The following is a 16,227-nucleotide window of genomic DNA, read 5'->3' on the forward strand; positions in this document are numbered from 1 at the left end:
CAGTCACTACCTTACTGTCATGCTATTTAAAGCACGGCAAATTTCCAGTGCTGTAAGTGCTCTCAGATGTTTTTTCCCCCTAATTAATTAAATTAACAAAGCCTGAAGTAGCTCAGAGCACTTGCCATTGCTCAGCATTACTGGAACTTGCATTCTAACTCCTATGAGTTGGCTTCATGAATACCACATGGAAACCGGTCCGGCCCCAAACATTTTACACCGTGATTTTATCCAGCTGTCTTTCTCATGCGTCAAAAAGGAAAGCAGAGACACTTCGTTTCTCTGAGCGGACAATCCACTAGGGCACTTGCACGGGACTCAAGAGAAGTACAGCTGCTTATCGTGCGCTGCACAACAGAGGGCGACACCGGAAAGAAATTAACTACAGAAAAGCACATCAGGCAACTGATACTGTTTTGCGGAGATAAACAAAACTTTACAACTTTTGTGAAAGTTGGAAAACCGGTATGTTTATTACAGGGCTGGACGCATGTGGGAATTGTTCTCTTAAAATGACATGCGTACTTCTGGGAACTATAGGTCTTTTTTCCTCTCTCTCTCAAATACCTATGCCTACAATTTTGCAATAGGTTCATACATATTCATTTTTAGGAATTCTGCGTGATATTTGTCGCTAGTTCTTCTTTATCAGAAAGAATTCCTAGGTCAGGTTGACGTGCTTTCACAGAGTCTTTTTGTCTTTCACTATTACTGGTGTCACTTTCTGGGGCTTTCTTCACTCGAGAGTGATGGATTTAGGCATTCTGCTTCTTGATCTTGATTGCCGTGAAGGTGGTGAGAAGCACCTGGAACGGTCCCTCTTACTGTGGTTTTAGAGTGTTCTCTGTAAGAGACTTAACATATACATAATCTCTAGGCTGTATGTTATGTACTGGCTCATCTAACTTTCTGCTCTGAGTTCCAGCTACGTGGTTTTTCAATTTCTCTGAGCTGTTTGCTTAAAGCCACCATGTAGGTGGCCAGTGTTACTTCTTAAAGTGGGTGGACATTCTCTTTTGTATTCTATATGGTGTTCCATAAAGCATTTCAAAAGGACTCAGCTTTTCTTTAGCTTGAGGTTTAGTTCGACTTCGCACTAGTGCTAGTGGAAGAGCTTGGGCCAGAGTAGATTAACTTCTTGCCCGAGTCTTACAATCTGCTGCTCAATCAAATGATTTATTTTCTTCAAATGATTCATTTTCTCCGAGCATCTTCTGCGACCGAGAGGCTACAGCAGCCCTGGCGGGGCCGGGACCGGGGAGAGCCCAGCGGCCGGGAGTTCCGTGCCGGCACCGCGGGGCGGGACACGCCGGGGAAAGGGCGGGGATCGCTTCCGGAGCGCGACCTTGGCGGGCGGGCGGGTGAGTGCGGGGCTGTGCGGAGCTGTCCCGGGCTGTCCCAGCGGCGGCGGCGGCGGCGGCAGCGCCTTCCCCCGCAGACGCGGCACGGCCACGCTCGGACAGCGGCCTCGGTGTGTCCAGGGATGGCGGCGCCGACGAAGGCGGAGAGGAAGGCGTGCTGGGGGGCCCGGGACGAGTTCTGGCAGTGCCTGGACAGCCACGGGGATGACGCCGCCAAGTGCGAGAAGCTGCGCCGGGCCTTCGAGTCGCGCTGCCCGCAGCAGTGGGTGAGCTCCGGGCAGTGGGGGATGCTCCGTGGGGATGGCAGCTCCAGCTGCCCGCAGTGCCCAGCCCGGGCAGCCTGGGCTTGCCGTGCTGCCAGGCGGAGCTTGGTTCGCACACTTCTGGCTGGCCGGGAAAGGACGGCTGAATGGTCCGGGAACTAAGAAAAGCAGTGTTAAGGGTATAATACAAAGAGAAAGGAAAATACTGTCTCAAACTTCCAGATAAACACAGAGGGTTATTGTTTTAATTAAAAAAAAAAAAAGTTTTAGAAGATATTTGAAAGCTTGTAGAAGTATGCAGAAATTCCTGTTTAAAGGCCAGTGCAGAAGGGAGCTGCCACGCAGGCTGTGCAGTGCATGGCATTTTAAGACTGGCATCTGATACCTTGTGCATAAAAATACCTTTTTTTCCTGCAGTGTAATTTCACAGTAAGGCATCTGCCTGCAATGTAATCCATTCATGTGTTTTTTAGTTTCCTGAGCTCAAGCTGTAATTCGTTTTTAATAGGCACTGCCCTTTGGTACCAGTGGTGTTTGAGGGTCTAAACAGTTCCTGTTGCAGGTAGTAGACTGAAGGCAGCTAAAAAGCTTGAGTACCTTCACAGCTGCTGCACTGACACTTTGAACAGTGCATTTCTGGTGTTTGTTATCTCTAGGGATGATGGTCTCATCTGCAGGGCTTTGCACATCAGTGGTTCTAGACACAACTCAGAGGTTATGCAGGCGGTGATACCATAGACAAGCTGCTTGACTTACCTTTGCATCACAAATAATTTTTGTTCAGAGCAGGGAAAAGAGAAAAGCATGTAAGATCCTTATGAAGTAACAGGTGGTGAACTTAAAAAACCAGAAGTTTGATTTCAAAATGGTAAAGAAGCCCCAAAAATGAACCACGCCACTCTTTAGTCTTCAACAGAAGAAACTCCTAACTAGTGCATTAAAATCCTCATTCAGTTCAGTGATCAAAGACTGCTTACACAAAACCCTTTCCTCTTGCTACTTTCTTATAATGAACATTGTTTCTCTTTTTAAACAGGTTAAACACTTTGACAAAAGAAGAGACTTTTTAAAATATAAAAAGAAGCTTGAAACAGAAGGATATAGTCCTCCAGAAGCTGCTGGAAAGTCTTAGGAACTCTGCTCTCAAATCAAGTCAGACTAACTATAGGAGGAAGAAGCCAGAGAAAGCAACAGAAGCTGCTTGAGTGCAAGAACTGCTAATGTAGCAGTCTCCCTGAAATGCAGACTGCTCTTGTTGCCAGGTCTCACATGTCTGCTAAAAAAGGGGTCATGGACAGCTTTTTGATGAGTTTAAGTCAAAGAAATATGGTGCAAGGCTGTTCACAGATTTAAGGGTTTGAATGTATAATTAGTAAAATTGTTTCACAGGAATAAGTGATTATTTAATACTGCAATGTACATATTCTAAAGAGAAAATGAAATTGTTTTTCGGTAAGTGACCCACCCTCTTCCTAAATTAAAAAAGTCCATTCCAACTTGCCTTTTTTGTCAAAAACAGTGGGTTGTATAATAAAATTTGTATTTGTCATTTACCAAGTATTTCAAAGTGTTTTAAAATACAGTTTAAGTCAGATATTAACTTATACAACAATGGTAATTAGAAGACCTAAAGCATCCTGTGCATATGATATGTAACTCACTGTTTAGAGGATGCTCTTTTTCTTTAAGCAATAGGAATTTTTACACTGGTGATAGGTTTTCAGTCAGTATCTCTACTAGAATTATGTCCAGTTATATATGACAATTCTCACATTATGGCCTTTTGTAGAATTGGATTTACCTTAGTGATGCAGCTTTATTTAAAGGTACAGACTGTTTACAGCAGGATTAATACTTGTGACTGTAGAAGGCATTTAAACAAGGAGCAGGATTGAATGTAATTATGTAAGTGGAGTTACCTTCCAAAAATCATATAACCTAGTATATCTAGGTGCTGGAATCATTGAATACTACACTTAAAGGTACAACTTCAATTTCAAGCATAGTCACCACAACTGAAGTTCCTGCAGTAAAAATCCTGTGTTCTGAATTCAAGATTGTCCACAGTACTGTGCTGACATTCAGGAGAAAAAAACACACACACCACTTGCAATATAAATAGTATTTATTTCCAATACAACAATTTAAGGAGGTAAAGTATTAAGGCATTTAAAAGTCACTCTGAACACTGGAGAGAACAGAACATGCAAAGTTAAGAATCCTCGTTCACCCTGAGTTTGTATCTCATCTATCCAGAACTTCACGTGGTAGCACCGTAGGAAGCCATCCAGCTGTACAGTAAGGCACCAGACTCTGGGCAGTCATTGCTGCTGTTTTTGCTTGATCACTTGTTGTCTTGTGTACTCCCAGATCAGCAGAGCCCCGCTCACATGGACATTGAGGGACCTGATAATGCCCTGCTGAGGAATTTCCACACAGACATCCAGGTGGTGAATCAGGTTGGCTGGGATTCCCTCATGCTCGTTTCTAGGGAAGAAGAAACAGTAACTCGTATTTGAGAGAGGGCATGTGTGTTCCAGAAAGCAAAAAATACAAATGTCAAAACAGCATCCAAACACCTCTTGACAAATGCCACATCTGCCTACGGGGTAAGGCACAATTTCTTGTCACTTCTGATGACAAGAAATTGCTTAAAAACAGTAATACATTACAAAGAAAACATGGAGAGAGCTGACTTAACTTTTGATGTAAAAAACCTGGTGGAAGACTCAGTTTTCAGTTCACTGGTCAAGCAATAGCTGAGCACCCAGCATAAAGACTCTCTGCTTTTGTTTTTTAGTGAAATCAACATAGTATGAAGCTGCTGGCACAGCAGGAAAATTCAACTGCCCACTTTACATTCCAGTCTTGGCACAAAGCAATGTCCAAACTGAGCACACCAGAGAATACTGAAGTTTACTGGTAATTAAAACTGTTATTTTTAATTAGAATAGAACAAAGTGATTATGAGCACTCCATTCTGAAGACAAGCTACATGTAAAAAAGTTGGAAAAAAAATCTTTGTCCTAAGAGGATAGCCAGGCCCTTCTTCCTGGTCTCACTCAGTAGCCCTGCAATGCCAGGAGCTTTCTCACTGCTATGTGCTTTACTGCAGATTTCTTTTGAATAGCCTCCCCGCCTTTGTATCACATCTGAGGCTTGTCTGCTTATACAACCTGAGAACTGCTTTTCTCTGAAGTTGTCCCATGTTCTTCTTGTACTGCAAAAACTTGCTACTTCACCTTGTGCCTCTCATCCTGACCTTTTAAATCACCTCCCAGCCATGCACAGTCAGTCTGCTCCAGCCCTCCTCACCAAGCTCAGCAGAACAAACGCAGCCTCCTCCTCCTCACTGAGCTCACAACCCACAGCCCACACAGACAGGGCCCCACACAACTAAACTGAACAGATGGTGTCTTCAGCACTCCCAGAATAATACAACCCATGCTGTTGTTACCTTCACCCCTTATTAAAAGGTGGTACAGTGTATGCATAGGTTATTTAATATGAGAAGGGTCATTCAGTAGATAGCAATTCTTGGTGGTCTTTGGCACACAAAGCCAAGGACTGCTCTTTCCATGATCATTTCCCATTCCAGAATCACCTTCACCGGTGTCACTTGGTTTTCATGTGATAAAACTCTGACTAGAGAAAGGGATGGACTGCAAGAGGTGGGTTTACAAAACAGTGTGTGCTCTTACCCCAGCAATAATAGTGATTTCTCTGGGAAGCAATATTCTGTAAGATCAAAACTTTTAGCTGTTTGCTCCACACCAATAATAGTGTAGCCTTCTGTTTTTTTCTGCTGTAAATAATCAACAAGCTGAGATGGTTTCACCTGTGCATTAAAAGTAGAGAGAAATATGAAAATATATAAATATCACCTTTTGTAAACCTCTGAAATTGTTGTAAAAAAAACAAAAAACAATTTACTTGGACACTTTTTAAGATAAATGACTTTCATCCCCAAAGACTCTGTCCATATAAATAGCTTAACATTTTAAAAGCTCTTCAGCAGTAGCACAAAAAGTTAATGGCAAAAATACCCCCACCAATACAGTGAAGAAAGATGTAACAATTACAACTCACATAATCAGTTCACCACAGCAATAAGAAATTGCAAATATTTTCTAAATTCTTTTTTATAAGTTTGACCCCAAACATGCAAGATTAAGTGTCAGAGATAACAGCAGGAGCTTCCATTAAACAAAAAGATATTTTTTTCAAGATAAAAAATGTAAGGCTCTGAACTATGCATCTGACAAACTGAAGATTCTGAGCACATTTTTTAGCTATTAAAACATTTCCATTCACCTCGACAAGGGGGAGCCACTGCTCTGCAGAAACACTCAGATGCTGAAACTGCTTATCCTGTACATAATGAAGACTGCCAACAACTAGTGCAGATGCCCCAAATATTTCACTTGTACGACATAAACCTACAAAAACAAGAAATAAAGTGATTATTGTGTAGAAAATGAACACCAAGCCAGAACACCGAGTGAAAATGACAGAGAATGCAAATGAGAAATGGCTACTTTAGTCATCTATTTTTAATTAGTTTCAGGTCTTCCAAGCCACACCTTGTTCCATATAAATTACAGGAAAAAAAGTGTTTTGTAATTTAGCAGAAAGATAAGAATTAGAAAAGTGCTGTGTCTTGACAACATGCTTTTACAATACTAATTATACAAAGTAAGGAGTCAAGTGTCCAAGCCTTAGCAAGGATGGATGGTTTGACACATCCACACACATGTTAAATGACAGAGGATGACACATCACAGCATTACAGTGCAGACAGCAATAGCCTGTGGGCTTTTCATTACTCACTGCAGTTACTGAAACTGCTAACATCGAACACAAATGGCAATAAAGTATTTGCAGGATTTATTATGTCACAGCTGACACATCGTGAAGGCAGTTCTTAATGGGGAAATGGGACCCTGCTGTCCAACAGACATGATAATCTTGTACGTTTACAAGATTTGATTTAATTGTTACAGAAAAAAATGCAAAAGCAAATAATTTCTTCTAATTGCATACACAGTTGAAAAACTCAACTGTAGCAAATACAGAATTAGCAAGAAACTGAGCATGTTTGTTTAAAAACAGTAATACATTACAAAGAAAACATGGAGAGAGCTGACTTAACTTAGTAGCAAAATTCTACTTAGTTAATGCATGCTATGTGCAAGTTCTTTTTTTTTTCCTTAAAATGTAACTGTAGAAGGCCCCTTTCTTTGGCTACCAGTTTCTTTTAGGATAATGATCTATTCTTCTGAGCAGTACTTAAATAATTTTCTAATTATCAACATAAAATGAAATTAACTTCTATTCTCTAAGTGTGCTCCAAGGTCTAAAATAAAAGTTTGACTATGTGCAATCAACCTTACCTCCTAAATTGGTAGGTTTATCAATAAGTGAAGCCACCACAATCAATCTGCTGTTTGATTTGCCAAGTTTAGCAGCACGATCCTGAAATGCCATTTCCAAGTCTAAACTAGGAGTACTGTTCTTCCAGGGTATAATCTTCTTCTGAACATCAGTCCACTCTGTCTGGCTGTCTGCTTCAGCCAAATGTGAACCTGTAACAATAAACTGTATGTTCATATGGATATGCAAGTGGGAGTGAAACTAGTGCTTCAATAAAGAAGATAATCCAAATGGTAATACTCGAGATTCATGATCTACTGTTATTTTATGGGACATGTTCTGCTCACATAGATGCAAGTTTACTTCAGCTGAAAACCAGAGGTCAGACTGAATACAGATGTACACAGCTACCCCATACAAATAATTAAATTACTACAGATTGGCTATATGTTACCCATGTCTTGCTGAGCCCAGTCACTTGGTTTCAGCTCACGAAGCTCCGTTCGGGAGTGGCACCACTGAAATGCTGCTGGCAAAGGAATGTCAGTGAATCTGCCAAATCTAGAGAGGGAGATCCATTCATCCTCAGCCAGTTCCGAAAGGCGGGGAAGAATGTAAAATATTGTCTGCAATGGAACACAGTGTTATCAGCAGGGAGTCACTAAAGCAAACAAAAATAGATAATTAATGGAACACGTCTACTATCTAGCCTCCTGTGTGTCAATACTTGTTTTTTCTTGGTACCTAATACAGCTTACCAGTATATCTCTCAATATTCATAACCTTACTTATAGTGCTATCCAAAACTTCCATAAATCTAGACTTATTGTCTAACTAAACTTTTCCTGAGGATCTGCACTGATTACTGTACTGAAATTCTAGAAGTCCAAAGAATTAACACTATGCTTCTCAGCACAAGGGTCTAGAGAAAATCTTGTATGTGTAACACTGAAGAGTTGCCAAACACTCTTAGAACTTTCTAGTAAAGGATGCGGATTTATTTAATGTCAAAAGAAAAACAGTTGAAAGCATTAAGATCTAATGGTAAAATCCAGCTCAGCACAACCAATACATCTAGCTAACCACGATTTATCAAGGAGGAAAAAGCACACATTCCAAGGGAAAGACTGAGTAAGTCAAAGAATTTAAAACCCAGATTTTGTTTATCCGAATGTGCCCTTCAAGACAAAGGTGAAGATGCACCCTGAATACATTTAAATGCTTCACAATATTAGTCTTGCTTTGTTGGGTTTTTTTCCTCCTGTTAAGGACTTTTACTTTCAACTGTTTAGGATATTTGTGTTCACAAAAATATTTCACAGAACAACAGTTAAAAGAAGAAAAAATTTCTTCTGTCAAAGATGGCACTGTTTCTGCAAAAACATATACCCCATTCATATCCATGAATATCCTGTATTTTGACCTTAGTTCTTCTGTCTCTTCTATTGATCTGCACCCTTATTTTTGCCTTCCTTCCATTTTCAATGATGAAAACGTTTATTCAGCTGTTAGTTATTTGAGCTGTATCAAAAAAGGTGGCTGAAAAAGGTGCTCTGGAAGTGATGTATCTCTACCCCATTTGCATCAAACAATCCAGCTAAGCAACTTCAAGTAACTTCTGGAAACAGATGCCTTAAAAATCCTAATAAACTACCTCAACTAAGTAGATGCTCTTCAGTTACTAGAATGAACCTTTCCAGTCACAAATATAAAACCTGATTAATTCCCACAGATAGGCACATTCATCACCCATATCTCTTCCTAACTGACCTGGGTTTTACAGTATCAAGTAGGAAAACTAAGATGCAATCTCAGTCTAAAGCCCATCACAATCTGGGTGAAGTAATTTTTTGGGGGTTTAAATGAATAATAGTTGATAATTTCATCCCACATTAGGAGATACCAAAAAAGATAAAAATACAATTGCAAAACTAGACAAATAGTGTGGTCTTGCCTCTAGACTATAATCCTCAACTGGATGAAATGTTGCAAAGAAGAAGTGATCTTGGATTCGCTGCCAGTTCCTTCTGGCATTCCTGCAAGTGCAGAAAGTAATGTAAGATACATTTAAAAAGCAAGGTAAATTAAATTTAAAAATTCAATCATAAAATTGGCATAAGGGAACCTAATTTATTTACTGTATCCTGTACAGGAAAGAAAATACTTCAACAATTAAGTAAGGGCCCATTTTTAAAAAATTACAGCATTCAGAAAATAAGCTTTACTCATGTTTCAAGAAAGGCCCAAAAGAAAGACACGTCTCCAAATTCTATTATCAAAAGGAGTGAGTTTGGCAAGAAGTATCCCATGGAAATTGGATACTAGCCTATGGTTCAGTGTCAGATTTTAGCTGTTAAAAAAAACCAACTAAGTCAAGACTCTTCCCTTTGCTGCTTTTTTTCCGTATCGTCTCTCCCCATACCAACTTATTTTTAAATAGTAATAAAAACCCCCATAAAAATTATCAAGTGCCAATTTAGAAAATGTAACTTGCTGCAAATGGCTCAGAAGAACAATGTTAAGCCGTAAACAATGTTACTAACCCTGTGCCATGCATGTTTTCCACTTGTTGAAGGCTAGATTCAATAACTGGTGTCAGAGCTTCAAATTCTTCCACATGCAGCATTCTGCACATAGCCCAGATTTTTTTAAGGGCAATTAATGCATAAAGTCGAACGCTGAAATTATGGCTGAAACACCACTGCAGAACAACTATGAGGGCTTTCTTCAAAGCTGGCTTCTAAAGAAACAAAGACAAAGAAGCTTCTTTCATGTTAAGTTTTAATGTACAGTTCAGAAGTTATGAGTAGCCCAAGAAAAAGTTCCTCAAAAGATATCCTTTTGGAAATCACAAAGCTTTAAAATTATATTAATTTCCTTCTTTCCATCTCATCAGGACAAAACCTACAGCCTCACTTGTTCTTTGAAAAGGTATTCATTTGCTCTAAAAATCATTATTCTGCCTACAAGGAAACCTCTACTTACTTCTGATTAAAAGAGCAGCAAGAACAACAAACCCAGGGGCATCCACATGTTTATGTAAAACTGGGGTAGCTATTCTAGAAAAGTTCACAGTAATCAGGCTCTATGTATCCAGAATACCTGCCAAGTTAGCTAATTTTCCAAAGTCCAATATTTTACAGAGGTGACAGGAAGAGTTGGTGTTTTGCATAACAAAGATACCTTATTAGGAAGTAGGTATTGAAGAGATACTTAAACATTTTGGCAGTCTATTTTCAATTCATAACTCTGTATAAGCACTGGAAGTGAATAAAGAATGAACATTCTTTGAGAAATGTACCTTCTCTGGGGTATTTTGAAGAATGATGTCAAAGTGGGCCAACACTGATAAAAACGTGCAGACGCTTTTTTTAAGCTTTTCTTCATCCTAAAGTAAAAGTATGTAGTACATAAAAAAGAATGTAACAAGAGATATGCATATGTAAAATGGTTTTATACTGTATGCATTTTCACACCATGTTCTGCACATGCAATAATAATGACACTATTAAAAATCTACTTGTTTCCACAGCCAAATTTCTGATGATACAAGGTCAATATTATTAGGATTTAATTCTTCCTACCACGTTATTTGCTTTTTCTTAATACATCAATCAGAATGAAGTATATAGTGGTATAAGTGAGCTAAAATTCAATCCAAGTTCACTGTATTCCCCCAGGAATGCAAAAGATCAGCACCATTCCAACAGCCTCTTGCCTGGGGCTCCCACTACCCAGAGCTCAATCTGCAGCTCACACTGCAGTTGCACATGGAGCCACCTGCACTAAATGTATTCCTCAACACCAGGAGAGCCTCTGAAAATGCAATCTGTATTCCTTTCTCATAAATCTATGTGTTTTCTGCCTGCCCTGATGGTTTGAATGGGCCCACTGTGATAGTACATTTGTTATTATCAGCATGAAATCACTTTGATCCAACAAATTATCATCTGCTAAAAGGACAGCAATTCCAACAGCCTGAGCTTTTGGAAGGAACTCTGAAACAGTCAGCTCTCCTCAGTCAACCCTTTCACAACTTTTGGGTATCATCACTCAAACCCTGCTCCAGTTCTAAAATCTCATTACAGAACTCCACCGTGAGAGAAGTCCATATTAGAAGCTGTAAATTGAATATGTGTTATACAAGTCATGTTCTCACTGACAAAGAATATGGGACAAAAAAGACAAAGGTGGGCTGTGGAAACCACAAGTAACTTAGACCTCCAGACCCAGGATCTACAGTGTCCACGTGGTCCTGATGGCTCTTATATTGGACTAGTCTTGGCTCACTATGCCAGCTCCACTCTGCCCAGAATAAAACATCATAAAAGGAAATCTCTCAACAGGAAGAACTGACTTTTCTTTGGCCAGTTTTAGGTGTCTCAGATTATTGCTCAGACTCACAAGCTAAACTGCGCAGCAGCCCTCTGCTTTTAAAGGAACACTGGAACACACAAAAAGTAGGGTATGAGGTTGCAAACTGTACCCTCTTTGTTCAAATTACTCTCCAAATGAATGCCAAAGGTCTTACTTACATAGCAAAAGCAATCCCAGAATTTATCAAGGAATTGGGGATATTTATGTAGAGTCAAGATAACAATCCATTCTATGAAGTATTTCACAGATGCCTGATTATTACTGAATCCAGCCTGAAAAACTCTGTCAAGAGTTCCACTCAAAAAATTCTGAGAAAACAAAAACAGGCAATGCTTTAGTATATTACTAGAGTTATTTCCATGAAGAAAAATAAATTAAATAAAAGAACATTCTCACCTTTATCAAAATATTAGCTAAATTTTTCAAGATGCAAATTAAAACATCTTATAACTATCTAATTTCTTTATTATACTTTGCAAATATTTTCTTATGAAGCAGCATTTGATGAAAGTAACACTTGCCAATTTCTTGACTGTTCATAAACTAGCAACGTTTTTACTAAATGAAAAGCTTTCAATCAGATAGTCAGCACAAACATTTAGTTAGCTTTAACAGGAACAATCTGGCCTCCTAAAACTCACAAATCTAAGAATCAGTTTGCAATGTCCTCTAGAAATGCATGATAAATCCATGACTTCAGACAAAGAATTAAACTACACAAAATTTCTACAACACAGAACTTCCACATCAGCCACAGGTTACATGCCTTTTATACCCTGCTGTAATTTAACATATGCAGCTTGCATGACACCAAATTAGGTCTTGAAAGTAGGTACGTATTTATTTATTTAAAAATTAATTGTAAAGAGCAATACCTGGTTAAGCTTTGGGAGAAGAACGAGGAGTGTCTGCCACACCCGGTTTTTAATTCTATGCTGCAAAGAGTTTGCATAATAGCGTGTTCTAGACCTAGATACCAGCTCATCCTGAAAGAGAATTAAAAGGTTTATTGCCTATTCTTCCTTTAGATTTGAATACATGTAAATACACTTTTCTGTACTAAGAAAGCAGCATCTACTACACAGCTAGGATCAGCACTGAACATAAGCTTAGGAAAATATATTTACCTAATTTATTAAGAATTAAATTCTGAAGCTTATACAATAAAGTAAGCAAATAGCTACTAAAGCTCACTTTTCCCCGCTTGGTGGGGAACACATCTCACAACACAAATATTAATCATTTCTCTGCAGTACTTAATTGAGAGGAATGAGGGACCCACACATTCCTAGTTCTTCAGGCAAAAGCAGGATTCAACAGTACCAGAACGTATGGGTGATGTTCTAATAGCAGCTGCAGTAATTTTGACTTCAGACTCCTGCCAATGCATAAGTAGCTACGATAGAAACAAAAATTGGACCCCAACTTCTCCATCATTTCTATATATAAAGGTATTCTATGGAGACAGTAGCTCTCTCAATTTAAGAGGTAGTCTGCAATAGTTAAAGTGAAATGCAGTGCTTCAGAATGCAGCCTAAAGGAAGATTCTTAATGGAACTCTGGTTACAATTTGGATAATGTTCCAGGAAGCCAAAATATCCACTAAAAAGAGTGAAATAAATGCAAAAGGCAATTTTTATTTGTTCTGGTTGAATTAACTTCTGTCTCATAACAAAGAAAAGCATATTACTTGGCAAATCTAGAGTCTACACAAACAACCATAAATGCATCCTGGCAACGGTAAATATTTTGCATTTTACTAGTTGTACTAACAGTGCATTTATATACCAAGAGAAATTTTACCTTATCAAGTAGTTTGATGAAAATGTCTTCCATAAACCTCTTATGCAAGATATTTGTTCCATCCAACAAGCACAGAAATTTAACAGCACAAATGCGAACAAAGTGATCATCTCGATTTGTACTGTAAAATATTAATAAAAATAAAAATCAAACTCTACTTGTTTAGACATAAAGATAATTCCTAAACTATAAAAAAGCACCAAATATCATCTGGAACATACAGCCATCAAATCAACATACAGCCATACAGCGAGACAACATGAAAATACCCAGAACTGGCATTTTAAAATCTGTTCATCATTGGTGATGAAAAAATTAATGAGTTCAAAACCTGACCCCCTGACCCTGAGTCTATCTAGAGTTCTTAAGTAACATCTTGGTGTTTAAAAAACTTTTCTATAGAAAAAGCTGCATCAGAAAGTTTTTTAAATTTTGTGCCTGTAAACTGTAATCTTCTAACAACTAATTTATGCTTACAGTTTGGTCAAATATCTAGTCCCAAACAACACTTAATTCCTATTAGCTAAGTACAAGCATCCAGAATAATTCATGGCAAGAGTAAAATTAATGACATTATAGGCTGTGACAGCTGCAGAGCATCACAAGAAAATACATGATTACCAAAAAGCTCTTGGAGAAAATACAGAGTAGTGAACTTTTGCAGCAGATTATTTTTAGAAGTTCAGGTTTTATAAACCACTAACATTTCTGAAAACAAGGTGAAATAACTTTTTCTCTGAATTTCTTCCACTGAATAAAAATGGGAGTGAAACTATAAAAAACAGTTTGTATTTGAATTATGAATATAATGTGATATACAACCCTTTCCCAGTCTTTTAAAAGGTTATGAATATATTCCTTGTGAGTCCCTTTCAACCCATGATATCCTATGACTGTATGATAAGCAGCTGACTTCAAAATCAGCATCTTTACTCTCAGAGCCAAAGACAACCAGGACAAAGACGCAGTTCACACCAAATACTGTAAGATGTATCCTCAAAAGCATTACCTTTCTGTAACAACATTTGCTGCACATTTTTCTCCAAGGTTTTCTATGAAGGCATGCACATCCTGAATGTGTCTTCAGAGATGAAAGAAGACATAGCAACAAAATTAGCAGAGTAACATACAAAATCTGTTTTCAGTTTTTCAATAGTCATCTCAAAGTTGAAAAGAAAAAAAACCACACAAAATTTAAAAATAGAAATCACAAGTATGTTTTTGTATACCTTTGATCTTTCCTAAATACAGTTCCAAAGACACAAGCCTCAGTGATAAGTTCACTATAATTTCCAGCATTTAAGAAAGCATTTGTCAAGGCACTTCTCTCATCAACAGTGGGAAATATCCAAGACTGACAACAATGACTAAGGACTACATTGAAGACTCCAGTCTTTGTAGTGGACAGATCTATGAGCTTGAAAATTATCTGAAAATAAGAAATAAAAGATTCAAAATCTAGTTTTCAGAAGTGCCAGATCTATTAGAATAAAATTGCAGTGATATTATTTTAATAGGTCTCATGGTCTTTTGCATCCTATCTCTGCTCAGGTAAATGCTGTCTTCAATCTGTTTATAATTCCCTGATATAAGAGCAGGTGAATGGGCAACAATGGCCCAGTATATACTTATAAACCAGAACTGATCTTTGCTTAAACAGATAAAATGCCAGATGCTTTAATCAAATCTCCTGGTAAGTGGAACAAATGAGCCAGGGCTTACTTCATGAGAACAAACCTAGTGTTTTAATCAATCCTTATACCAATTTACAAAAAATAATTAAATATAAAGCAAAATTTCTTATATAAGTTGCCATATCACTAGTTCTGTTCTTTAAGGAGGATTACATTCATGTCAAAGTTCATATTTAAGTTAAAGTGCAAAAGTGTCTTTGTACCATTTATTTTTTGTTTTTAAGGAGGGCATATTTATGATATTTGAAACTGCTATCTAAAGCTTCTCCAAAAAGAAAAACAAGAAAAACAAAACAAAACAAGAAAAATGGCCCCAAAACATTTCTTTCCCTTCCTTAGGGTAAGTGCAAGAGTAAATTTCACATACAAAGTAAATTTTGTTTCTAAGAAATTGCAAGCATCTGGGAGAGGGCGGGGAGACACAGAATGAACAGGTAAGGCTTTCTAAGAATTCCTTTTTAGACATCAGTTAGAGCTGTCCATGAAAATCGTTTTTCAGAAGGTGTAACAGCTCCTAATAGACAAAGCTGCTTTGCTTCCCTGCACTTCCCAAAATGACAGTTTTGATAATGTGAAAATTCTTTGTCAGTAATGCTGGTTTCATAGAGAAAGTTGTTCTGAATTGCTAAGCATTAAAGCACCAAGAAGCTCACGAAGAACTTAAAACTGAAATACTGCAATGCAGTCAGGAGGAACACTTGCTGGAAAGAAAGCTCTCCCCTAGTAGCAGATAGGGTTTTTACCAAGATTTCAAACCTATTTTCCAGTGCAAAGACAGGCATTGTAACTTTCCTAGTAATTCCAAAACTGAGTTATTGTTTCACTATAAGGAAGCAGCACAGCATTTACTATGCGTTTCTCAATCCTGAAATTTTTTTCAGCTGTTTCACTAATATAGTAGAAGTTCAGGACACACAAAAGAAATTTAAGGTTTTTAAGTTCTAGCATAATTAACATAAGAATAATCACAAAGAAAAAAGAAGAGTGTGGCAGAAGAAATTAATCTAAAGACAACAGTGCTCTGGGCACCTTCTGTGGAAGCCCTTCTCAGTATTACCATAGCAATATTCCCTTTTTTGACTGAAAAATAACCCTTTGTTCCACCCCTTCCAACTATTAAAAAGACAGAGTGCACTGTGGTAAACAAAATTAAAATTGTGCTTCTATGACAAATCAACATCAGGCAGGTCCATATTTTCTTCTCTTTAGCTACAATTGCACAGTGGGTCAATGGCACAGGGACTGTTGAGGACTGGAATAAGAATATACATAAGTAGGCACTTGCTTGGGAACTTTATCTTCATTTTCTTATGAAGGGGCAGAAGGTGGCTCGACCAGAAGCCCTTTGTTGAGTAT

At 38.1% G+C, this 16,227-nt stretch overlaps 2 protein-coding genes across 2 annotated transcripts in view; one reads left to right on the forward strand and one right to left on the reverse strand.

The window, feature by feature from the left end:
* Positions 1-1,347: 1,347 nt before the first annotated feature.
* Positions 1,348-3,177, forward strand: COA6 (cytochrome c oxidase assembly factor 6). Its single transcript, XM_066545659.1, has 2 exons — positions 1,348-1,627; positions 2,661-3,177. The coding sequence occupies exons 1-2, from the start codon at positions 1,484-1,486 to the stop codon at positions 2,754-2,756; spliced, it is 240 nt and encodes a 79-aa protein (XP_066401756.1). The 5' UTR covers positions 1,348-1,483; the 3' UTR covers positions 2,757-3,177.
* Positions 3,178-3,731: 554 nt separating this feature from the next.
* TARBP1 (TAR (HIV-1) RNA binding protein 1) overlaps positions 3,732-16,227 on the reverse strand; it is a 31,972-nt gene continuing 19,476 nt past the window's right edge. The window contains exons 18-30 of the mRNA XM_066546775.1: positions 14,407-14,606; positions 14,187-14,258; positions 13,178-13,298; positions 12,250-12,360; positions 11,533-11,682; positions 10,299-10,385; positions 9,541-9,737; positions 8,952-9,033; positions 7,452-7,623; positions 7,018-7,209; positions 5,939-6,063; positions 5,326-5,462; positions 3,732-4,111 (exon numbers count right to left, since the gene is read on the reverse strand). Of these exons, the coding sequence (XP_066402872.1) occupies positions 3,946-4,111; positions 5,326-5,462; positions 5,939-6,063; positions 7,018-7,209; positions 7,452-7,623; positions 8,952-9,033; positions 9,541-9,737; positions 10,299-10,385; positions 11,533-11,682; positions 12,250-12,360; positions 13,178-13,298; positions 14,187-14,258; positions 14,407-14,606 (1,812 nt within the window). The 3' untranslated portion in view covers positions 3,732-3,945. The remainder of the gene's footprint in view (positions 4,112-5,325; positions 5,463-5,938; positions 6,064-7,017; positions 7,210-7,451; positions 7,624-8,951; positions 9,034-9,540; positions 9,738-10,298; positions 10,386-11,532; positions 11,683-12,249; positions 12,361-13,177; positions 13,299-14,186; positions 14,259-14,406; positions 14,607-16,227) is intronic.

Source organism: Molothrus aeneus, chromosome 3, assembly GCF_037042795.1.
Source record: "Molothrus aeneus isolate 106 chromosome 3, BPBGC_Maene_1.0, whole genome shotgun sequence".
NCBI lineage: Eukaryota > Metazoa > Chordata > Aves > Passeriformes > Icteridae > Molothrus > Molothrus aeneus.

Excerpts from the sequence above, each read along its gene's own strand:
- COA6 (XM_066545659.1), top strand. The coding sequence starts at position 1,484 with ATGGCGGCGCCGACGAAGGCGGAGAGGAAGGCGTGCTGGGGGGCCCGG. Across the intron at positions 1,628-2,660 it reads CGCGCTGCCCGCAGCAGTGG|GTTAAACACTTTGACAAAAG; the intron begins GTGAGCTCCGGG and ends CTTTTTAAACAG.